The sequence below is a fragment of the Patella vulgata genome, chromosome 4 (assembly GCF_932274485.2).
Source record: "Patella vulgata chromosome 4, xgPatVulg1.2, whole genome shotgun sequence".
NCBI classification, from domain to species: Eukaryota; Metazoa; Mollusca; class Gastropoda; family Patellidae; genus Patella; species Patella vulgata.
This window is the reverse complement of record NC_065882.2, coordinates 4,266,360-4,292,495: the sequence shown is the minus strand read 5'-3', so window position 1 is coordinate 4,292,495 and position 26,136 is coordinate 4,266,360. Positions and strand designations below refer to the sequence as shown.

The following is a 26,136-nucleotide window of genomic DNA, read 5'->3' as shown; positions in this document are numbered from 1 at the left end:
TTGTAAGTGACAGGGAGTAGGGTCGCCTGTCCAACCTCGTGGGTTTTCTCTGGGTCCTCCGGTTTCCTCCAACTGCTAAAGACCCCTACGCGTAAGCGAATTATTGAAATAAAGTTGAACCCAGTGTTAGTTCCGAAATGACCTAGTTTGTGTCGAGTGGACTTTAAACCCCATTTTTCTCTCTCTCTTTTTTTTGAAAAATGCACCCCCAAAAAGATTAAAATTATATTTAATGAAAAATATAAAATATAAAGCTTATACACGTAATTCATTTAATCAATCTTTTGACAGGATGGACCAGGAGATGCCGACCGTCCATTTTATGAAGATTCTGATAAAGAGGAAGAGGAAGAAGAAGTGTCAGAAATGAAGAAGACACCATATATGATGGATCACGATCACCGATTACTTTTACGTCAAGCTAAACCTCTTTTAAACAGTCGTAACGCTGCCGTACGTATTATATATAAAATATCTTTTATGTCAAGCTAAACCTCTGTTAAACAGTCGAAACGCTGCTGTACGTATTATATATACAATATAGTGTTAAACTTTAATCAACAGACTTAATTCTGCTACTGATTAGGGCCGTCAAAAGATATTGCTAAATCGATATATTGCAATGCGGTTGTTCGTGATATACTGTATCGATATATTTTTGCTGTATCAATATATTTTTGCTGTATCAATATATTTTTGCTGTATTGATATACTTTTGCCTTGTCAATATTTTTCCACTTTTATATTCAATTGTTTAAGAAAGACTGTTTATAAAGACTTCATAATCAGTCATATTATTTAGGCTTTGCAGTAAACAATAAGTCTGCTAAACCAAGACCAAAGTGACATGTATATTCACATAATCAGCCATATTAAATAGGCTTAGTTGTGAAAACAATCAAACTATTCAAAGTAAAACTGTGCTTTGTGATCAACTCTGACTTTATGTTAGTCCCAAAATGACTTAGTTTGTGTCGAGTGGACGTTAAACTCCATTTCTCTGTCTCTCTGTGTGTGACAATGTCTGCGACAAGTGCTTTATGACCATGATCCTTATTCATGTATTTCTGTTTTTATATCAGGTTGTGATGGCCGTCGGACAATTATATCATCACTGTGCTCCTAAATCAGAAGGAAATGTCATGGCAAAAGCTTTGATTAGATTGTTACGTAGTCAAAAGTAAGTTATTTTATATGTCTGGGTTTTGTATTCCTGTTTTGATGATTTCGAAATAGCCGTCAAAGTGGCTGAATGGTTTAAAGCATGCTCTTTAGATCATGAGGTCTGTGAAAACACTAGGGACCGGGTATCATTCAGATTTGACAGAAAAAGGAAAGAAACTGAGCTTACCATCTAGAATCTAATACACATATCCAATAGATTGCCATCCAGAAAGTATTAAATGCCGTTGTCAAGATTCATCAAAAAACGTCCAGTTTGTGCTACATGTAGTTTAAGAAACACTGTTTAGTTTTGACATCGGTCGTCTAGCTTATGAAACTAAATGGTCTTAAACCAGACGACCAGAGAGTGGCGGACCCAGGATTTATTCCAGGGGGGTGACTAAAACAGGTCAGGGGCGAAGCGGCAGCACTAGAAGGGGGGAGGGCATAGGGTGTCCAAAGGGGTTAAAACTATTTTGTGGTATCTGAGGTATCTTCTGGGCAATAGTTCTCAAAGAAATAAAGTGAAAACCCCAAAAACTTGTCCGATTTAGCGTTTTTTTAAATCTCTCAGGGGGGTGACTAGTCACCCTAGTCACCCCCCCTTGATCCGCCACTGATATCAAAACTAAACTAAATGGTCATAAACTAGACAACCAATGTCAAAACTAAACAGTGTTTCTTAAACTACATGGTACCAGAAACTAGGCGTTTTTTTTGATGAATCTTGATGGCATTTAATACTTTCTGGATGGCAATCTAGTGGATATGTGTATTAGATTCTAGATGGTAAGCTCAGTTTCTTTTCTTTTTTCATCAAATCTGAATGATACCGGGTCCCTAGTGTAAGTAGAGAGCCACAGTGGCTAAGTGGGTAAGACGCTGGCTCGCTAGTCTGGAGGTTGGGTGTTCGATCCCTGCATTGGCCGGGAAAGTTCATCCCAGCTGTCTAGTCAATCGGATGGGACGAAAAACCAAGGTCCTGTGTACACATTAGTGTGCACGTAAAAGATCCCTTGGCAGTTAGAATTCGATATAAGAGTAGGTCGTAGCGCCGCTGCCCGGGCAAAATTTCCCTCATAGCACACTGTATGGCGTATGTCCGTCTTCATTAACCCAGTTTAGGAGCAGAACAGTAGGACGTTAAACCCCATTTCATTTCTTTTCATTTCTGTCATAAGTGGCGTGGTTTGGATTCCCAGCTTGCATTCAACAAGTAGTAGTCTTGCCTGTCCAACCTTGCAGGTTTCTCCTTGTCCTCGGGTTTCCTCCATCTGTAAAAGACACCAAAGCGCAAAGGAATTATTGAAATGAAATTGAAACATCTGTTAGTCCTGAAATGACAGAATTAAACTCTTTTCTCTTTTTCTCTCTCTCTTTCAAAGTTATGTGTATGAAATTAGGTTGGGCAAAATGAAAGATTTTAACTGTATTTTTTAGAGAAATTCAGTATGTAGTGTTAAGTAACGTGGCGACTATGACAAGTAGAAGAAAAGGAATGTTTGAACCACATTTAAAAAGTTTTTACATCCGTTCTAGTGATCCACTACACATCAAATTATTAAAGGTAAGATGACAATTTTATATTTCTAAAAACATATTAAAGGTAAATATACAATTGTTTATTTCTGAAATTGTTATGGGTAAAATGACAATTGTATATTTCTAATATTGTTAAAGGTAAATATTATACAATTGTATATTTCTAAAATTATTAAAGGTAAATATACAATTGTACATTTCTAAAAACTTCTAATTGTACATCGAAGCAAAGGGAACAAACAATGAGGAGTAGGCCAAAGCTCTGCTGTCTGGCAAAAATCTATTACCTCGCACTCAACACATAACAATACAAATAACTATACGCTTGTTTTAAAAAAGAGAGTGAGAAATGAGGTTTAACGTCCACTCGACACAAACTAGGTCATTTCGGGACTAACATATGGTTTAATTTTATTTCAATAAATCACATGTGCGTAGGGGTCTTTAGCAGTGGGAGGAAACCGGAGGACCTAGAGAAAACCCATGAGGTTGGACAGGCGCTTGTTTTAAAATGACTGAAGTTGAAGTGTAATGCTGATGAGACCTTAAAACTAAACATTATCTGACTGCAAAGAATCTTGAAACATAATCTTATTTCTTTTATTAGGGGGGTTGGATGGCTGAATGGTTAGCGTGCGCGCGCTGTATCATAAAGTCTGTCATTGAGTCGACTGGTGTGGTTTTGAATCCCCGGTTGTACGTGGCAAGGAGTAGGGTCGCCTGTCCAACCTCGTGGGTTTTCTCCGGGTCCTCCGGTTTCCTCCCACTGCTAAAGACCCCTACGCGCAAGCGAATTATGTAAATAAAATTAAACCATATGTTAGTCCCGAAATGACCTAGTTTGTGTCGAGTGGACGTTAAATCCCATTTCTCTCTCTCTATTTCTTTTATTAATTACCATCTTCTGTAATTTGTTGGGGAGGGGGGAGGATGGCCGAATGGTTAGCATGTGCGCGCTGTATCATACGGTCTATCATTGAATCAACTAGCAGGGTTTCGATTCCCTGGTTGTACGTGACAAGGAGTAGCGTCGCCTGTCCAACCTCGTGGGTTTTCTCAGTGTCCTCAGGTTTCCTCCCATTGCTAAAGACCCCTACGCGCAAGCGAATTATTGAAATAAAATTGAACCATGTGTTAGTCCCGAAATGACCTGAGTCAAGTGGACGTTAAACCCCATTTCTCTCTCTCTCTGTAATTTGTTTTTCCTGTTTTGACTGTCAGAAGAATCTGTGTGTCATAAGATTTTGTATAATATATTTCAGCTGGAGATATTAACAAACTTGGCTACCGAGAGCAATATTTCTACCATACTGAGAGAATTTCAGGTCAGTAAATTTCCTTTTTATATGCCCACATTTTTATGTGGACGTATATTGTCGTCGCCCTCTCCATCCATCCGTCTGTCCGTCCACAATTTGTTTGTGGACACGCTACAGGTCACAATTTTTATCCGATTTTGACAAAACTTAAATATAGAAGTCTATCTCCCAAAGATCTCGGTTTCTGTCGAAATTGGCATGTATCGGACCGTAACTTCATTATTATGGCCCCTGATTGTACGAAAAATCACTGTTTTAGCTTGTGGACACCCTAGAGGTCACAATTTTCATCCGATTTTGATGAAACTTGAAACTTATGTTTATAACCCAAAGATCTTGGTTCATTACGATATTCGCGCATATCAGTAGAAATTGCATTTTTAGCTTGTGGTCCCTCTACAGGACAAGATTTTTATCCGATTTAAAAAAACGCTTGAATATATCACCGTTACACCATAATGTTAGTGGAATTGGAATTTGATCCGATTTTGATGAAACTTTAAATTTATGTTCATATCACAAAGATCTTGATTCCTTTCAAAATTGCGCATATCGGAACGTAACTTCCTGGATTATGGCCCCTGATTGTACGAAAAATCACGTTTTTAGCTTTTGGGCCCTCTAGAAGTCACAATTTGTATTCAATTTTAAAAACTGTAATTGAAGTAAATGTTATTTATTTTAGACATACGTAACTAGTCCAGATAAAGATTTTGCTGCAGCTACTATACAAGCTATTGGTAGATGTGCCAGTAATATAGCAGAAGTAACAGATACCTGTTTAAATGGTTTAGTTCATCTAATGTCGAACAGAGATGGTAAGTTCATTCATTCTTCATTTACTCATGTACTTTGATTTTTTATCTTTGTTGCAGAAAACAAGTTTGTTGCTTGTCGTGTTTGGGTAAGGCGCTGGCTCGCTATCCTGGAGGTGGCGTGTTCGATCCCTTCATCGTGTTCGATCAGGATTTTCTGACGTTGTTTCCCCTTGTCAGTGGTGCAGGACGAAGGGCTTGACAAGGACAGCTGTCTAGTCGTTTGGATGGGTTGAAAAACTGAGGTCCCCTTTATACATTCGCATGCACATGAAAGATCCCTTGGCAGTAGGAATTCAATATAAGAGTAAGCCATAGGGGCCCTGCCCGGGCAAAATTTCCCTCATAGCATACTGTATGGCGTATGCCTGTGTTCATTAGCCCACTTGGAGCAGAACAGTAGGACTTTAAACCCCATTTCATTTCATTTCATTTTGTTTCGTTTCGTTTTTTATAGCTCAAAATTTTGTTGTTGTGTTAAGGAAATGTGTCCAGTTTTTTGTATTTGATGTGTATCTCCAAGATAACTTAGCCAAGATAAAAAAAACTGTGTACCAATTAGGTTCCCATTGGGATAATAACCACCAAAAATTATGCCCAAGACAATTTGAAAATCTATTAGAGGTATACCGGTAAAATGCTTGGATGTAAAAGAAGTAATAAATTATAACACATACATCTGGAAGAACAATTACTAATCTATTTTGAGCGACGTTTCAGAGAGTATTTTCTCAGCGTATCCATGCTTGGAATCATTAAGAGAATGCTCTTGAGAAACATCGCCCAAATAAATTAGCAATTGTTCATCCAGAACTATGTGTTATAATTTATTAAATGCTCCTTAAAGGAATATTCTGAAATTCATTTAATATTATAAAGTGTATTATAAAGTGTATTGAATATTATAAAATGGATTTATTATTAGAAAGTGTATTGAATAGTATAAAGTGTATTGAATAATATCAAGTGTATTGCATATTAGAAAGTGTATTGATATTTACAGAAAGTGTTGTTGCTGAAAGTGTGGTAGTTATAAAGAAACTTCTACAGATGAGGGTAAGTAATATATTAATATATAAACATATGTATAATATATTGATGTTGTAATTACCACTAATTCCACCACTGTCTATGTCATTCTCTTACTTACTGTCAAACAATAGTTATAATAATCTTACTGTCAATCATTCCATCTCAACGTCATTTGAATAATCTTGGAATCCCTTGCTTGCGGCGGGGGGTGGATGGCCGAATGGTTAGCACATGCGTGCTGTATCAAAAGGTCTGTCATTGAGTCGACTGGCGTGGTTTCGATTCCCCAGTTGTACGTGACAAGGAATAGGGTCGTCTGTTAAACCTCGTGGGTTTTCTCCCGGCCCTCCGGTTTCCTCCCACTGCTAGTTGATTGAATCGGGGGGGGGGGGGGGGGGAAATAAACCAACATGATTCTATATATACAAATTAATAGTACTCATAAGACATCCCTTGGCAGTTGATCGAATTAGGTGGAACCAAAAACGAAACTAACCAGATTCAAATTTGCCCACTGTCTTTGCACATTTAATTTACAATAGATATATCAAATTATTTGAATGAAGTATCAAAATGGGGGGTTGGATGACTGAATGGTTAGAGTGTGCACGTTGTATCAAAAGGTCTGTCATTGAGTCGACTGGTGTGGTTTCATTTCCCCGGTTGTACGTCACAAGGAGTAGGGTCACCTGTCTAACCTCGTGGGTCCTCAGGTTTCCTCCCACTTCTACGCGCAGGCGAATTAATGAAATAAAATTAAACCATATTTTAGTCCTGAAATGACCTAGTTTGTGTCGAGTTGACGTTAAAACCCCATTTCTCTCTCCCTCTTAGTATCAAAATGACTAAAGTATTTGATTTGACTTCAAAATGACTAAAGTATTTGATTTGACTTCAAAATGACTGAAGTATTTGATTTGACTTCAAAATGACTGAAGTATTTGATTTGACTTTAAAATGACTAAAGTATTTGATTTGACTTTAAAATGACTGAAGTATTTGGTTTGACTTCAAAATGACTGAAGTATTTGATTTGACATCAAAATGACCAAAGTTGATTTGACTTGAAACCTATTTCTATTGTTTGGCAGTAAGTAACTACTAATATATTCTGTAAAGCAAGAAATTAATGCTTACATTTTAAATAATGCTAATATTGCTGATGACCCCAGGTCACAAGAGTCTTTATCATCATTTATACTATGTTCAAAATAATTCTGCTCGATTATGCAAAATCTAAGCTCAAAGCACTCTTTGAAAACCACGACTGCAATCTGAATTCTGTATCTTTGTGATGGTGTAGCAGAATTAAATAAAATTGTGTATACATGTACCTTCGATTGACAACAGTCATCCCTTAAAAACCAAACGATTCTTGCTCTACGGTAAAGTATATTACTTATGATAAGGTGTTAGGCCATGTAAAAAAAATATTCTGATTCTCGGCATGGGGTTATGTTTATGGTTTTATTTTGTGAAAGAATCATAAACATCACTTTTACTTTTTGTCTCATCTGGAGGTTCGATGGCCGGATGGTTAGCTCGTGCGCATTGTATCTCAAGGTCTGTCATTGAATCAACTGGCAGGTTTCGATTCCCTTGTTGCACGTGATAAGGAGTAGGGTCGCCTGTCCAACCTCGTGGGTTTTCTCCGGTCCTCCGGTTTTCTCCCACTGCTAAAGACCCCTACGTGCAAGCGAATTATTGAAATAAAATTGAACAATGTGTTAGTCCCGAAATGACTTATTTTGTGTCGAGTGGACGTTAAACCCCATTTCTCTTTCTCTCACTATTGCCCTTAATAACTTTGAAAAATCTTGTGGACACTCTAGTTGTTTTTTGAAAGAAAAAAAAAACAACATGGGTCCCTTTTCAAGTATGTGAGAATCAGAATATTTTTTTTATAGGTCCGTAGCCCTATATTATTGTAGTTTATGTATCTATCTATATATGTATATATAGCCTGTAGTATGATTCCGTGTTTATTTATCTCTTTGTCGTAGAAATCTGGACACAAACACACGGTAGGATTTTAGTTTTGCGGTTAAATGGGATGTTTATTTCTGTTTATACACTGGGACCTTACTGTAGTGTGGTTTTATAGGGGTCAGCAAGGCTGCCCCCCCCCCCCACTTACTCTTTAACGTAGCATCAACGAAATGGCAAGACCTTGTAATGCTTTTATTCCTAAACATTGTTCTTTTGATTTTCTGTAATAATAGGCTAATGCATGTTATGATAAAATCTTGTAGCTATACCTCAATTAGAAACCAATTCTTGAATCGTGTGACAAAGCTTCGTAAATCAAATTATACAGAAATACTAAAGGAAATACAAACTACTGATCACATCAACAGCCTAATACAAAACAAGATTTATTATCGATATGAAATCCTCAATATGTTATTCTAGGAAGAGTAAGCATACACTGCCTTGTGTACGACACCCATCACTATAGTTTTGGTACAATGAATATAGTGTCAAGTTGTTGTAATTTCGGAGAGGATATAAGGATCTTGCTATTCACTGTAACCCGAGTATCATTTAATCTTGTGTATCTAGCACTAATTTCTTTCACATTCGTTTAATATCAAATCTTTGATTTTTAGTGAATTTAAACAATTTTTACTAATTTTTAAACAAAGATTTGATATTGAATGAATGTGAAAGAAATTAGTGCTAAATACACAAGATTAAATGATACCTGGGCCCTGTTGCCCGAAATCTTAGCTAAAGATAACATCCAAATTTTAGTAGATACTTCAATTTTGATTGGCTAAGCACTAAAATCAATCTAATATTATCCAATCAAATTACTAAAATTTGGATTTTATCTTAGTTAAAATTTCGTGAAACAGGCCCCTGGGTTACAGTGAGTGTGGAGGCAATCAAAACCAACATTACAGTGAAGCCCCATTGTATATATACTATGATCACTTGCTGGCTATGGTATCTTTTGTATAAAAGCATTTTTATATATTTCTCTATGTTATGGTGTACTGCCCTTGGCATGGCCTTGTTCTTATCAAGTAGATTTGCTTTATTGTACTGTATTCTTGAAATTAATAGGAGTCAACTTAAAGATACATCATACAAGAGCTAAATCTATCTATTGCAGGTCTTTTTTTAGGTCTGAAATGTTATATAAACTATTAATTAGAGATTATAAACAAAACAAAACCATAATTAACTCTCGATGGCATCGCTAGCCTGTGATATTTACTGGATTAGGATCCGATTTGCTGCTCAATTTACATTCATGATTTAATCATGAAATGGATAATCGAGACTATGTTTTTTTATCGTACCGACTTTAGTAATGATGATCGAGGCTAGGCTGAAAATTCAATCGCTAAATTCTTGGTTCAAATTGCCTTTACATTATCTAGTTTTGAACTATTATAAGAATAACGACCAACTTTTTATCTAATCTTCCATAATGTATCTTTAAGTCTTTGTAACAGAAATACAAACAAAAACAAGATGTTTGTTCAGATTTGTTTCCAATCATTAGTTCTTCCACTTCTTCAAGAACTTTTAACAACAAAGGAAATCAACTAAAGATATCATAATGTTGCCGAATGTAAAATTGTAAAGGAATTTGGTAATTGTAAATATCTATGTTTTTTGCATGTTTTTTTTCTTTATCATATTTATGTTAAAGGGAGACGGGTCTTACATAGGCTAGACCTGAATATAAATATTGTTTAAAAAAAAATTATTTAATTAAATGAGGAAGTATCTTCGACTGTCTAGTGATTGAATATGCATTAAAATAATACAAGATAGTATTTATTGAATATGCATTAAAATAGTATTTATGGTTAAAATATCTGAAGTATGTAATTTTATTGCATATTTATTTGTTACTGACCGGTATATGTCACAGCCTGTCAATTCTCTTTCCAGTGACCCAGGAGTAGGGTCGCCTGTCCAACCTTGTGGGTTTTCTCCAGGTCCTCCGGTTTCCTCCCACTGCTAAAGACCCCTACATGCATGCGAATTATTTAAATAAGATTAAAACCATATGTTAGTCCTGAAGTGACCTAGTTTGTGTCGAGTGGACGTTAAAATCCATTTCTCTCTCTCTCTCTCTGTCATTGAGTCAGCTGTTGTGGTTTTGATTTTCCCGGTTGCATGTGTTAAGGAGTAGGATCGCCTGTCCCATCTCGTGGGTTTTCTCTGGGTCCTCCGGTTGAAATAAAATTGAACCATATGTTAGTCCCGAAATGACCTAGTATGTATCGAATAGATGTTAAACCCCATTTCTCTCTATATCTCTATTTGTGCATATTTTAAATCTTAGAAACATAAAATTTGATTATGTCTAAACATTTTTTTATTATTATTGGATATGTGTAGGTTATCTCATTTTATGGATACTGAATAGGCACATCCTTAAGAGGGCAGAAATGACTTGAACAGTAATATTTGCCCAGAATTCAGACCAATGTTGGCTTAATCGATCTGTTCGATCCCTGCATTGGCCGAGAAAGTTCCTTGGGATTTTCCGACGTGGTTTTCCAACGTCAGTGGTGCAGGACAAAGGGCCTTACAAGGACAGCTGTCTAGTCATTTGGAACGGACAAAAAAAAAAACGAGGTCCTGTGTACACATTGGCATGCACATAAAAGATCCCTTGGCAGTTGGAATTCGATATAAGAGTAGGCCGTAGCGTCGCTGCCAGGGCAAAATTTCCCTCATAGCACACTGTATGACATATGTTGGTAAATGATAAGGGAGCCACGGTAGCTAAGCAGGTAAGACACTGACTCGCTAGCCTTGAAGTCAATTGTTCCATCCCTGCATTAACCGAGAAAGTTCCTTGGGATTTTCCGACGTGGTTTTCCAACGTCAGTGGTGCAGGACAAAGGGCCATACAAGGACAGCTGTCTAGTCATTTGGTTCGGACAAAAAAAAAAAATGAGGTCCCGTGTACGCATTGGCATGCACGTAAAAGATCCCTTGACAGTTGAAATTCGATAAAAGACTAGGCCGTAGTGCCGCTGTCCAGGCAAAATTACCCTCATAGCACACTGTATGGTGTATGCCCATCTTCATTAGCTCAATCAGAGCACAACTGTAGGACGTTAAACCCCATTTCATTTCATTTTCGATAAATGATGAAACATTACATCAATACCATGACTAAATATTCTGCTTGACTTGACTTGACATCAGACTTCACATCCACTTCCAACTTCTGGGATATCGCGGACAAGTGTTTCCTAAGAAACTTGCAAGAGGCTCGTCTAGCGTGGGTTGGACATAAATGAGCCATTAAGGCATTTTACGGCTTCCATTTCCTCAGTTAAAGGCGCAAAACGTGCCCTTGAGTTAAGAGTGTCCAAAGGTGTTGAATTTTCTGCTTGGGTTTGTTTTTTTTTCCAGCAGCCCTATTTCTATATTCCAGCCCTATTTCTATATTCTAGCCCTAATTCTATATTCCAACCCTAATTCTATATTTCAGCCCTAATTCTATATTCCAGCAGCCCTATTTCTATATTCTAGTCCTAATTCTATATTTCAGCCCTCGGAACACAAAGATATAATAGTTCATATGGCCAAGATGGTTGACAAGATAACTGTACCAATGGCCAGAGCTTCAATCTTATGGTTAATTGGTGAATACAGTGAACGAGTTCCAAAAATTGCTCCTGATGTTCTTAGGAAAATGGCTAAAGGATTCATCAATGAGGTAGGTATTTCATTATTTAGATGTTAAACACCAAGGACCTTTTTAGAAACTTAATCATACATTATGCAAGAGCTAAATCCGCCTATTGCAGGTCTTTCTTTAGACATTAATTAACTTATTTATTGGCTTGAAATGTTATATAAATTATTAGACATTAATTAACTTATTTATTAGACATTAATTAACTTATTTATTAGACATTAATTAACTTATTTATTAGACATTAATTAACTTATCCAGGCCATAATCAACTCTCGATTTCATCGTTAGGCTGCGATATTTACTGGATTTGGATACCTTTTGTGATGGATAATTTAGAGACTTAAACATGCATTATGCAAGAGCTAAATCGGCCTATTGCAGGTCTTTCTTTAGGCCTTAACTGTTATATAAATTATTATTTAGACATTTATTCACATGACAAGTCAATAATCAACTCTCTAGACTATCGGATGCCTGAGATTTAAATGGATTTGAACACCAACGAGATTTAAAAAATTTAACGATAAAATGGGTAATCGTGACTTAGTCTTGGTTGACAAGTACCATTGCTACGATAATAAACAATCTTCAAACAGTGATAACTACTGATAACTTCGCCCAGAATAAAATAATTTGAATGAAATTTTCAATATATTCACATTTCATTATCTATTTTTGAACTATTATAGCGAGAACGAACAGCTCCTTATCTAAATCTTATATATTATAATGCATCTTTAAATCTCCCTAAATTTTATTGTATATTAAAATTGGTTACGACAGTGAATTGGCATTTTTAAAATGTTGCGATTTTTGAGTCATATTATGGGAATGGGTGGAGGGGTGCAGCATACCAAGTTCATCACACTTTCTCCCAGCCTATCAAGCAGTGATCTTAATCGATTCCCCGTACAACCTCGTGGGTTTTCTTCGGGTCCTCCAATTTCCTCCCACTGCTAAAGACCCCTTCGTGCAAGCGAATTATGAAAATAAAACTGAACCATATGTTAGTCCCGAAATTACCTAGTTTGTGTCAGTGGACATTGAACCCTCTCTCTCTCTCACTCTCTCTCTCTCTCTCTCTCTCTCTCTCTCTTATCGAAGAGATATTATATAATGCACTATGTCATATTATAAGAAATTATATACTACAAAAGAGTAAATTTGGAGCGATAACTGCTTGATCTTACCCTTACTGGGGGTCACGGTGGCTAAGTGAATAAGATGCTTGCTTGCTAGTCTGGTAGTAGGGTGTTCGATCCCTGCATTGGACGAGAAAATTCATCCAGATTTTCCGACATGGTTTCCCCCTTGTCAGTAATGCAAAATGGAGGGCCCGACGAGGACAGCTGTCTAGTCGTTCAGTTGGGACGGAAAACTGAGGTCCCGCGTACACATTGGCGTGCGCGTAAAAGATCCCTTGGCAGTTGGAATTCGATATAAGAGTAGGTTGTAGTGCCGCTGTCCGGGCAAAATTTCCATCATAGCACACTGTATGGCGTATGCCCGTATTTATTAGCCCAGTCGGAGCAGAACAGTAGGAAGTTAAACCCCATTTCATTTCATTTCCAACAAGACTTGTGGATACATTGAAGTCTATTATGCCTTTTGATGTTATATTTTGACAATATTGAAAAACTTTTTACGTTTATTTTTTTTTACAGGAGGACATAGTTAAACTACAGATATTAAACCTGGCTGCTAAACTGTGTATAACCAATGCTAAACAATGTAAATTACTATGTCAATATGTCTTTAACTTAGCCAAGTACGACCAGAATTACGATATCCGCGATAGATCCAGATTTTTAAGACAGTTGATCTTACCAGGAGAAAATGGAAGTGCTCTAGCTAAATATGCTAAAAAGATATTCCTTGCTACAAAGCCAGCCCCTGTACTCGAGTCAAAATTTAAAGGTACCATTTCTCTACTTTTATACGCATATTGAACCATGTGTTAGTCCCGAAATGACCTAGTTTATGATGAGTGGAGTTAAACATAAAACATGTGTCGGTCTTTGTTGATTACCTTGATAATTTTATAATCTCTTGTAAGAGAGCGCTTAGTATTTGATTTGAGTTTCGTCCTGCAAAGCGTGCCCATACAGATTTGCCATTATAGCAGAAGGAATTAGCCGTTAAGTAATCAATTGACCGTACTATAGTACCTGACATTTTAAGCGAAAAGATGAATTCAAACAGAAGTTTTCCGATAACTTTAACGGTTGTAAGAAACAATTTTACTTGAACGCTAAGTTCGAAGACATCAACAGAATAACGCACGAGTGGTTTAAGGGCGTGGACAGAGGTACGATAATACTTCCGGTAATGATGCAGTTGAGTATTCTGAAATGCAGTCAATCTGATTAAAATACAGATCTATATTTCATTTCGTTTTTTATACGCCCACATTTTCATGTGGATGTATATTGTCGTCGTCCCTGTCCGTCCGTCCGTCCACAATTGTTTGTGAACAGTCTACAGGTCACAATTTTTATCCGATTTCAATGGAACTTGAAATATAGGTTTATCACCCTAAGATCTCGGTTCCTTTTGATATTGGCATCTATCGGACCGTAACTTCAGGGATTATGGCCCCTGATTGTATGAAAAATCACTTTTTGGCTTGTGAACACTGTAGAGGTCACAATTTTTATCCAATTTTGTTGAAACTTGAAATGTAAGTTTATAACCCAAAGATCTCGGTTCCTTTCGATATTCGCGCATACCGGACCGTAACTTCCTGAATTATGGCCCCTGATGGTACGCAAAAACGCTTTTTTTGGCTTGTGGACCCCTTAAGGTCATAATTTGTATCCGATTAAAAAAACCGTGTTAATATATCACTGTTACACCCTAAGGACGGCTGAATTCGTTCTCAAATAGCGTAAAAATATGGTATATCAAGGTTGTGGACCCTATAGAGGTCACAATTTTTATCCGATTTTGTTGAAACTTGAAATGTAAGTTTATTACTCAAAGATCTCGGTTCTTTTCGATATTTGCGCATATCGGACCGTGACTTCATGAATTGTGACCCCTGATGGTACGCAAAAACGCGTTTTTTGGCTTGTGGACCCTATAGAGGTCATAATTTTTATCCGATTTAAAAAAACGTGTTCATATATCACCGTTACGCCCTAAGGACGACTGAGTTCGAATTTCGTGAAAATCGGCCCAAAACTGACAGACAAAATGGCCGCCCCTCGTTCTCAAATTGCGTAAAAATATGGTATATCAAGGTTGTGGACCCTATAGAGGTCACAATTTTTATCCGATTTTGTTGAAACTTGAAATGTAAGTTTATAACCCAAAGATCTTGGTTCCTTTCGATATTTGCGCATATCGAATTGTAATTTCCTGAATTATGAAAAATCACTTTCGTTTTAGCTTGTTTTCTATCCATCTCTCGAAATTGTGGGCCTATCCTGCCTGGCAGCCGCTGGTTTATACTTTCGATGGCCTACACTACAAGAAGATCTGACAAGTTATAGCGATAGGTCACTTCAGGGGTCAAAAGACCGACTTTTGACCTATGACGTCAAACATTTGATTAACCAATCAGCATTGATGTTACTAGTGAATTACCCACAATTCCGGGCAAAAACGGTCAAACACTCGATTGACCCCTCATTTCAAGCAGAACACGAGTTAAATAACAAGTCTTCCAGATCCAAGTGTAGTAAAGACAAGTAAAACGAAATTTTGAACTATAAAAACGAAACGAAATAGGATCTGTGTTTTAACCAGATTGGAGATGCTGTGTAATCCGGCATATTGTATCGAACCCGTACGATGTCGGAATTGACGGAGTCTACTGTATATCTATGTATTCAGATTGTGAGTAATATTGTCAAATCTACTAAGTATGTTTTTGGGGTTTTTTTTTTAGATCGTGATCATTATCAATTGGGAACGTTATCACATCTATTGAATATTAAATGTCATGGTTACCAGGAATTACCAGAATGGCCAGAAGTGGCACCAGATACATCTGTTAGAAATGTAGAAGTTGTGATGCCATATGTTCCTAAAGCTCATCATGTTCAACACAAGAAAAAGAAGGAAAGCAAGTCGTTTTATTCGGAATCTGAGTCAAGTCAGGAAGGTAAATACAATAACGCAAAGAAACAATTCTTACATTAATACCAAAAAAATTCAAAAATTTGATTTTTTAATTTTGTTTGTAAGGCTTAAAGTAGCTAAATCGCTAATATTTGGGGCCTAGAAATTGACACAAATGGGTCGCCACGTATATAATAATATAATATGAGTGTATATAAACTGATTTACATTCAATCATTTCGGTTTTTACTCTTAATTTCAAATCAGTTAGGGGGGATCACGTGACTAAGTGGGTAAGACGCTGGCTCGCTAGCCTGGAGGTCGGGTGTTCGATCCCTGCATCGGCCGAGAAAGTTCATTCAGATTTTCCAGCGTGGTTTCCCCATTGTCAGCGATGCAGGACGGAGGGCCTGACAAGGACATGCCCGTCTTCATTAGCCCAGGTTGTGCAGAACAGTAGGACTTTAAACCCCATTTCATTTCTATTCAGTTACTTTAAAAAACAGAACGCACTAGGAACTGTGTTTTAATCAGATTGGGGGGTTGGATGGCTGAATGGTTAGCGTACCGCCGCTGTATCATAAAGTCTGTCATTGAGTCGACTGGCGTGGTTTCGAATCCCCGGTTGTACGTGACAAGGAGTAGGGTCGCCTGTCCAACCTCGTGGGTTTTCTCCGGGTCCTCCGGTTTCCTCCCACTGCTAAAGACCCCTATGCGCAAGCGAATTATGTATATAATTAAACCATATGTTGGTCCCGAAATGACCTAGTTTGTGTCGAGTGGACGTTAAACCCCATTTCTCTCTCTCTCTCTCTCTAATCAGATTGGGGATTGGCGTGGGGGAGGGAGGTGATGGAGTATGCCAAGACGGCTTCTTGTCCTGTTGTCACGGTCATATATCTTTAAATGGTTCAGGATTTTGTGAATAAAGACCTAGAATTTGAGTTGCTACAAAGTTAAAATTTATTTTTTTAGAAGAAACGGAAGACAGTAGTGATGAGGAGGAGGATGAAAGTAGTGATGAAGATTCTGGTAGTGAAGAAAATAGCGATGATTCGGAAAAAGATATATCTAAAAAAGTATCAAGTGAAGAAGAATCTGATTCCGATGATGATGAGTCAGATAGTGAAGATTCCTCAGAAGAAGATTCTAGTGATGATAGCGTAGAAAAAATTGTTACACCTGTTAAAAAGGTAAGGTTATTAATTTCTACTCCCCTGTTTCACCTTTGATGAATAGGTTGAGTTATGATTGTCGTCAATAAATATCTTGATACTTGTGACAATCGACTTGATGTCCTGGGGGGGGGGGGGCGTCAATAAATATCTTTACACTTGTGGTAATCGACTAGATGTCCCAGGGGGGGGGTTCTAATCCTTTGATAAATACGTTGAATTATGACTGTAGCCAATAAATGTCTTGACACTTATCCATTGCTGAATACATTCAGTTATGACTGCCAGCAATAAATGTCTTGACACTTGTGGTAATCTACTAGATGTCCTGTGTTCAAGTCAAAGAATTGCAGGATTTTTAAAGCCGGGTTCTCATTGGCCAGGGAAGGTCCTGTACATGTAGATATGAAAAGTAAAGTGTTGCCAAGTTCTGAGGTCCATCCATGTAATGGATTCCTTGACAGTAAGAATTTCATGAAGAATAGGCTGGAACACTGCTGACTGGGCAAAATTCTCCTCCCTAGCATTGCGCTAGTGATTAAAGAAACAAAAATAACCATCTATAAGTCTCTGTGTTGTCAGGACATTAATCTCAGTTCCTCTCCTTCTGGAGGGTTGGATGGCTGAATGGTTAGCATGTGCCTGCTGTATCATAAGGTCTGACATTGAGTCAACTGGCATAGTTTCGATTCCCCAGTTGTACGTGACAAGGAGTAGGGTCGCCTGTCCAACCTCGTGGGTTTTCTCTGGGTCATCCCACTGCTAAAGACCCCTACTCGCAAGCAAATTATCGCAAAATTAAATTAAACCATATGTTAGTCCCGAAATGACCTAGTTTGTGTCATGGACGTTAAACCCCATCTCTCTCTCTCCTCTCCTTCTTTTGTATACTTGAAATATTTTAACTATAATCTGACAGACAAAGTTATAAATATAGAGATCTTATTGTTAAACATACATTATGCAAGAGCTTAATCTGCCTTTTGAAGGTCTTTCTTTAGGCCTAAAATGATATATAAATTATTAATTATACATTTATTAACATGAAAAGACCATAATCAAATCTCGATTACATCTTATGTGTACGATTTTCATTGGATTTGAATATGATCTGCTGTTCAACACCCGTTGATGATTATCTGCAAAAATAGATAATTGAGACTTTGTTAATTATCGTGACAATGACAACCGAGGCTACAGTGAAATTTTTAGCATATTCCTTTTCAATATCTAGTTTTTAACTATTATAGTGAGATGAGAACTTCCAGCTCTTCTAATCTTCCATAATGTAGCTTTAATATATGGGCTTGATACAAATTTCATAAACTTTATAATGTTGATTATTCTAGCAACCTAAAACAAAGACGAAAGCAGCAACAACAACAAAACCAACAACAAGTTCTGCTGATCTATTATTAGATTTAGATGATTGTAAGTATAGTCACCTCTCATCTTTAATTAAAATGTTTGGTGAGGGCCTGACAAGGACAGCTGTCTGGTCCTTACGGATGAGACAAAAAACTAAGGTCCCATGTAGACATTGGCATGCACGGAAAAGATCTCTTGACAGTTGGAATTCGATATAAGAGTAGGCCATAGTGCCAGTATCTGGGCAAAATTTTTCCCTCATAGCACACTGTATGACGTAGGCCCATCTTCATTAGCCCAGTTGGGTGAAAACTATGATGACTGAGTGTTGTGTATGTGTATATTTTCAGTGGGTCCATCTAGTGGCAGTAGTGTGGCTGTGACTCCAGCAGGTGGTAATATGTTAACACCGACTCTCGCTACTGGTATCAGTAATATATCTATACAAGATACACCTCCTGCTCAGGTAAATATATGATTATAACATATATACAAGCTACACCCACTGCTCGGGTAAAATATATACAAGATACACCCACTTCTCATGTATAACACAGATATAAGATACCGAGTGCCTTTATTTTTATACATCGTATTTATGTTCATGAAATGAAGAAATGTAGAATTGCTTTCTGATCACTTTTTTATACGCCCACATTGAAATGTGGTTGTATATTTGTCGTCGCCCCGTCCGTCCGGCGGTCCGGCGTCCACAATTGCTTGTGGACGCTCTAGAAGCCAAAATTAATATCCGATTGACCTTAAATTTATACACAGTGAATAAGGTCTTGAGACGAAGAAGCCTATTGATTGTCAACGATTTCCGATAATTACTGCCAGAGTTATGGCCCTTGATCACTTCAAAAAATCTTGTGGACGTTCTAGAGGCCAAAGTTAATATTCGATTGACGTTAAATTTATACACAGTGTTTAAGGTCATAAGACGAAGAAGCCTATTGGTTTTCAGCGATTTCCGATAATTACTGGCAGATTATCAACGATTTTCAACGATTTCCGCTCTAAAGGCTAAAGTTATCATCCGATTGACTTCAGACTGATACACAGAGTTTAAGATCTTGAGACGAACAAGTATATTGATTTTCAATGAATTTTTATGACTTGAACAAATCCATGATATTAAAAGTTTTGCATACAAAACGTTAGCATGAGGCAGAACTTTATAAAAACCAAACAAATTCTAATGGTTTTCTGATAATTACTTCATGAGTTGTTGCTCTTAATCAGATTTTAGTGTATTATAAATGTTTCATTACCGAAAAAAGTAAGAATATGCGACAACTCTTGTCATTGTTGTGGGTACATGTTTTGTATAATGAATGTTATCATCTTTAAGAACTAGAGGCCAATCAAATTTTAATTATTCTGATAATTACTGAATGGGTTGTTTCTCTTTTGTGTCTTTTAAATGCTGCCATTACCTACGAAACAACAAATGTGACCTGCTCTGCCTAACGGATCTGCCTATCGAACAGCATTGTATTTCAGTACAGTGTATAGAACTGATGTTGGACAAAAATTGCGAATGTCAGATTTCTGCGAAAATACATCACTTAATGTCTCTAGGTAGGGTGACCCACCGTAAATAAATATCTCCATATATCTCGACAATTACGCCACAATATTTATATATATGCCAAGCCTCAAATCAGTTTCACACAATTATAGTCACTAAATAAACGATCATGTTGTACTTAATAAGCTATGACCATTAATCATCTATAAATAATAGACTGAAAACTACTGCTAGTATCATGTTCCTGTCTAACCCGAGTGTTTCAGAGATATTATTTGTACTAAACCAAAAGATGCCGCTCTTAACAGTACAGGTAATGATAAAGCGATTTAAAAAATGAAACGAACGTAAATTCGAAATCTGCTGTAATAACAAAGAAGCTTTATTTTACTGCTATTCAAAATCTTCAACAATAATTTTTTTACGGCTGTAATAGTTGATAGATTTGTAGAGAATTGCACGTGCCATGGCTATTTATAGTATCATACTGTCAGAAAGTTGGTCTCGGCACGGCGAATGTGTACGCTTCAGTGGTAGTCTCGAACTATCAGCGGTGGACTGTATTTCTGTAGAGTGCATGGGTCACCCTACTCTAGGTTCATGTTCCAAAAGCTCAAAATAAAAACAGAGGGCCTGAGAAGGACAGCTGTCTAGTCCTTCGGATGATACAAAAAACCGAGGTCCTGTGTATACATTGGAATGCACGTAAAAGATAGTGCCGCTGCCCGGGCAAAATTTCCCTCATAGCACACTGTATGGCGTATGGCCGTCTTCATTAGCCCAGTATAGGAACAGAACAGTAACACGTTAAACCCCGTTTCATTTCATTTCATTTCAAAATAAAAATCATAACAGAAGTAATTAATCAGCCGTATGCATCAACAAACATGATAAAACAAAGGAAAAAAAAACCCTGCTTTTTTACATGTTTTTGTGGTAAAATATCGAGCAAACCACCTGGACTTTCACAACAACCCTTCAGACTTAAATTTAGAATCTGAATGTATTGATAACTCAATTTTCATTTTTTGACCCATGAGGATCCCTCAGACAGGGGGAGGGGTTGATTGCCCGAATGGTTAGTGCGTGCCCGTTGTATCATTAGATCTGTCATTGAGTCAACTGGCGTGGTTTCGATTCCCTGGTTGTATGTGACAAGGAGTAGGGTCGCCTGTCCAACCTTGTGGGTTTTCACCGGGTTCTCTGGTTTCCTCCCACTGCTTAGTACCCCTACGCGCAAGCGAATTATTGAAATAAAATTGGACCATATGTACCTCCAGAAATGACCTAGTTTGTGTCGAGTGGACGTTAAACCCCATCTCTTTCTCTCCGCTCAAGACGATGTTGACGTTGACTAGGATTTTATTGTATTTATTTAACTACAGTCTGTTCTTCCGTGCTTAAATAATTTTATTGGTTTATCTTACAGATCATTCCACCTTCTATTGTACAAGCCAAGTCGTATGAATTGTTGAATCGTATGACAGGAAATGGTTTAAGTATAACGTATCAATTTACTCGAACAGTTTCTGTTTTTTCTCCTAAAATGGTGTCAATAGAATTAAAACTTACCAACAATAGTGATGACACGTTGACTAGTATTAAAATAGGCGACAAGGTAAGTTAATGTCATGTTGGGTGACAGGTCATTATTTTGTCATCTGTCACTGTAACCCGGGTATCATTTAATCTTGTGTATCTAGCACTAATTTCTTTCACATTCATTTAATATCAAACCTTTGTTTAAAAATTCGTAAAAATCATTTTAAAATCACCCAAAATCATCTAATTTACAAGTATTTTATTTCCTGACCACTGTTCAAAATTTATTCATAATACATAAATAATCAATTGGGTTTTTTATTTTTTGAACAGTGATTGAGAAATTGAACACTTGTAAATTGAACACTCAATATCAAAATTGAATGGTCAGCTTTAAACTGGACACAAGTACAAATTAGATGACTTTTGGTGGTGTTAAACAAATTTTTTAAACAAAGATTTGATATTAAACGAATGTGAAAGAAATTAGTGCTAAATACACAAGATTAAATGATACCTGGGTTACAGTGTATGCATGCAAGGGTTCCTCTATTGTAGTGATTCACAACTGTCTAGTTGTTTGGATGGGATGAAAAACGGAGGTCCTATGTACACATTTGTGTCCACGTAACAGATAGGGATCTGGCAATTGCAATTCGATATAAGAAATGGGCGTAGAGCCGCTGTCCAGGCAAACTTTCCCTCATAGCTCACTGTATGGTGTATGTCCTTCTTCATTAGTCCAGTTGGAGCAGAACAGTAGCAGGACGTTAAACCCCAATTCAGTTCATTTCTGTGATTCACAAACTTTTTCCCATTATTAGCTCCTTTGAGTCATTTTGCAAATCTCTGAGAACCCCATGGATGCTTGTCACTGTTTGTTGAACATGGGAAAGTATTAATGCATGAAATTTGGATATTATAAAATATTGTAGAAGTTAGGTTAATTTTAAAGAGTTTTATGAGGTTAATTTTAAAGAGTTTTATGAGAATAATGATTAACAGGTCTGTCCGTTCTCTTGTTCTGTAGAAATTACAGTCTGGTATGGAAATACAAGAATTTCCAGAAATCGGTAAGTTTTATATTATATGATTCTATTCTGACATCTGTTTAAGATTAGATTGATGAATTGTCCGATAAAGGATTAAGTCAGTCAATCAAGGCAGATTAATTAATTAATCAAGGCAGGTGTATTGACGGTAGATGACAATAAATACTTTGATCGCTTAATTACCTAATCAATCCAGCCTATTACCAACGATAATCGGGTTGAGCGGTAGATATACACTGAGAACACTATATTAATTTTGTAATTTTGAATATCATTCACCATATCTTGTCCGATATTCCTGGTTGGACAATTTCGGACATTTGGAAAATAGCGCTGGACATGTCCGGAATAAACGGGCGAAATCCCATCACTGGTATAGATACAGAGTTTTTTGTATGTTACAACATTGAAGGCTGTCGGCATTGGCCTGTTAGGATTTTACCTCTAATCTTTCAGGGGGGTTGGGTGGCCGAATGATTAAAGCATGCACATTGCATCTTAAGGTCTATCAATGAATCAAGAGGCATGGTTTAGATTCCCCAATACTATGTGACAAGGAGTAGGGTTTTCTCCAGGTCCTTGGGTTTCCTCCCACTGCTAAAGGCCCTTACTCGCAAGTGAATTCTTAAAATTGAAATTGATGCATGTGTTAGTCCCGAAATGACCTAGTTTGAGTCTAGTGGACAGTTAAACCCCCTTCGCTCTCTCTCTATTCTTTTGAACGTTAAATAAACGTACGGTTATATAATTAGTGGTGTAATTAGTATACTCAAACCCCCTATAGTTAACACATATGGGTGTGGCCTATAGTTAACACGTATGGGTGTGGCACCTGCTTTTCATTACTTGTATTTTTTCTAGGTTCCATGACAGCAGGAATGTCAACAACTTGTCTGATTGGTATTAATTTTAACGATACGATTCAACCAGCCAAGTTTGCTATCTGTGTTGGTGATAATAAATATTCTGTTAGTATAACGGCTCCTGTTGGGGAATTAATTCAACCATATTCCATGTCTAATGCAGAATTTAACACTCAGCAAGGTAATAATTACATATACATTATGCAAGAGCTAAATCTGCCGATTACAGGTCTTTCTTTAGGCCTGCAATGTTATCTAAATTATTAGACATTAATTAACTTACCTATTAATTAGGCATTAATTAACACGAAAAGACCATAATCAACTCTCAATGCCATCTTATGTGTCAGATTTTCACTGGATTTGAATCCAATCTGCTGCCCAATGCTCATTGTCATTGATGGTTAAATCCAAAAATAGATAATCGAGACTATGGTTTTTATCTTACCGACTTTAATAATGATGTTCGAGGATACACCTAAAGTTCAATCGCTAATATCTTGGTTCAGAGTGGAGCAATTTGACTGAAATTTTCATCAGTTTCTGTTTTCGTTATCTAGTTTGATTACTATTATAGTGAGAACTACCAGCTCTTTATCTAATCTTCCATAATGTGGTATCTTTAATGGCCTCCACCTTTCGGAGAAAACAGGGGACTATTAAGATGAGTCGTCTGTGCGTCTGTCCAATCATTAATGTCCTACCACTTTCGGAGAACGTAGGGCACTATTAAGATGGTTGAATGGCCATCTATCTGTCAGTCACACTTTTGTTTTGGAAACACACATGGATTAATCTCCTCAGTTACTCTCTTTAATTGGGGGGGTGGATGGCCGAATGGTTAACACGTGCGCGTTATATCATACGGCTTGTCATTGAGTCAACTGGCGTGGTTTCGAATCCCTGGTTGTACGTGACAAGGAATAGGGTCGCCTGTCCAACCTCATGGGTTGTCCTCCGGTTTCCTCCCACTGCTAAAGACCCCTACGCACAAGCGAATTATTGAAATAAAATTAAACAATATGTTAGTCCCGAAATGACCTAGTTTGTGTCAAGTGGACTTAAACCCAATTTCTCTCTCTCTCTCTCTTTAATTACACATTTTCTTTTCCACAGGGAAATTATCTGGAATGAATGAAAATTCTGGTAAAACGGTGATTGGCGTAGAAAAAGATGCAAAGTCTATTTGTTTATGTGTTCATTCCGTAGCTAATGTTATACAAGTTCCTGGTAGTGCTGAAAATGTCTACAGATTTTCAGGAAAGACTGTGGGTACCGGAACCATGGTTTTAATGTCTGTGGTCGTTGCCGACGATAATGCTAAAATAACGGTTAATTGTGAAAAAATGGTTATTGGATCCATGTTGTTAAAGGATTTAAAGACATCAATTGCCAAAAGTTAAAATATATAATGTTTGAGTTTGATTAACCAATCAACAGGTACTTACAGCAATTATAATAAACAATTAATTACACACAATAAATTATTAAATATTTTATACGTGTTTATTTCTTTTATTGAATTGATTTCTTATGTTCTTGCCTGACAAGGAAGTGCTGCAGGATGGAAGGCTTGATAAGGATGGGACGAAAAACCAAGGTCTGATGTATACATTGGCATGCACGTAAAAGATCCCTTGGTATTTGTAATTCAGTATAAAAGTAGGCCATAGTGCCGATGCCCGGGAAAAAATTTCCTCATAGCACACTGTATGGCGTCTGTCCTTCTTCATTACCCCGGTCGGATCAGAACAATAGGACGTTAAACCCCATTTCATTTCATTTTATTTCTTATAGTCTTGGTGGGAACAGACCAGGGCTCTCGTTTTATTCCCCCGGGGGAAGGGGGATGGGCGAATGGTTAACGTGTGCGTGTTGTATCATAAGGTCTGTCATTGAGTCAAGTGCATGGTTTCAATTTCCTGGTTGAGTAAGGTCACCTGTCCAACCTTGTGGGTTTTCTCTATAGGTTCTTCGGTTTGCTCCCACTGCTAAAGACCCATATGCGCGAGCGAATAATTGGAATAAAAGTAAACCATATGTTAGTCCCGAAGTGACCTAAGGGATCACGTGATTAAGTGGGTAAGATGCTGGCTCGCTAGCCTAGAAGTCGAGTGTTCAATCCCTGCATTGGCCGAGAAAGTTCATCCAGATTTTCCGGCGTGGTTCCCGCTTGTCAGTGATGCAGGACGGAAGGCCTGACAAGGACAGCTGTCTAGTCCTTCGGATGATACGAAAAACCGAGGTCCCGTGTATATATTGGAATGCACGTAAAAGATCCCTTGGCAGTTGGAATTCGATGTAAGAGTAGGCGATAGTGCCGCTGCCCGGGCAAAATTTCCCTCATAGCACACTGTATGGCGTATGCCCGTCTTGAGGGGTCCCATAGGTCTCAAGAGCCATAACTTTGGCAGTAATTATCAGAAATATTGAAAATCGGCAGCCTTCTTCATCTCATCAACGTAACCACTTTGTTTTAATTTAATGTCAATCGCATATTACTCTAGAGTGCCTACAAGCAATAGTGGACGACAGGCGTGACAACAATATATAACATATATTGTTGGCGTATAAAAATCACACAAATAATAACTTAAATAGGGTATCATTACAGAGTCAAACAATGTAAATAATTGCTAAACTATTTCAATGACGGGGGGGGGGGTTGGATGTCTGAATGGTTAGAGTGTGCGCGCTGTATCATAAAGTCTGTCATTGATTCGACTGGCGTGGTTTCGAATCCCCCGTTGTACGTGACAAGGAGTAGGGTCGCCTGTCCAACCTCATGGGTTTTCTCCGGGTCCTCCGGTTTCCTCCCACTGCTAAAGATCCCTATGCACAAGCGAATTATTGAAATAAAATTAAACCCCATTTCTCTCTCTCTCTATTTCAATGACTTGCTTCAGATTTTGCACTAGACTCCACATAACTGATCAAATGTCTTAAAGATACATTATGGGAGATTAGATAACTAGCTGGTAGTTC

The 26,136-nt window shown here is 37.4% G+C and overlaps 1 protein-coding gene across 3 annotated transcripts in view; it reads left to right on the top strand.

Moving 5' to 3' along the window:
- Positions 1-24,648, top strand: part of LOC126819683 (AP-3 complex subunit beta-2) — a 32,236-nt gene extending 7,588 nt beyond the window's left edge. Inside the window, exons 8-24 of one of the 3 annotated variants that reach the window (XM_050547861.2) lie at positions 292-453; positions 1,083-1,180; positions 2,605-2,731; positions 3,969-4,031; positions 4,711-4,843; positions 5,844-5,896; positions 7,876-7,896; positions 11,403-11,570; positions 13,217-13,469; positions 15,445-15,660; positions 16,593-16,810; positions 18,142-18,223; positions 18,511-18,626; positions 21,124-21,312; positions 22,267-22,309; positions 23,150-23,332; positions 24,268-24,648. In XM_050547861.2, coding sequence (XP_050403818.2) covers positions 292-453; positions 1,083-1,180; positions 2,605-2,731; positions 3,969-4,031; positions 4,711-4,843; positions 5,844-5,896; positions 7,876-7,896; positions 11,403-11,570; positions 13,217-13,469; positions 15,445-15,660; positions 16,593-16,810; positions 18,142-18,223; positions 18,511-18,626; positions 21,124-21,312; positions 22,267-22,309; positions 23,150-23,332; positions 24,268-24,554 — 2,412 coding nt within the window. In that variant the 3' untranslated portion in view covers positions 24,555-24,648. The remainder of the gene's footprint in view (positions 1-291; positions 454-1,082; positions 1,181-2,604; positions 2,732-3,968; positions 4,032-4,710; positions 4,844-5,843; positions 5,897-7,875; positions 7,897-11,402; positions 11,571-13,216; positions 13,470-15,444; positions 15,661-16,592; positions 16,811-18,141; positions 18,224-18,510; positions 18,627-21,123; positions 21,313-22,266; positions 22,310-23,149; positions 23,333-24,267) is intronic. The other 2 variants (XM_050547858.2, XM_050547860.2) reach the window with 2 other exon arrangements.
- The last annotated feature ends 1,488 nt before the right edge of the window (positions 24,649-26,136 follow it).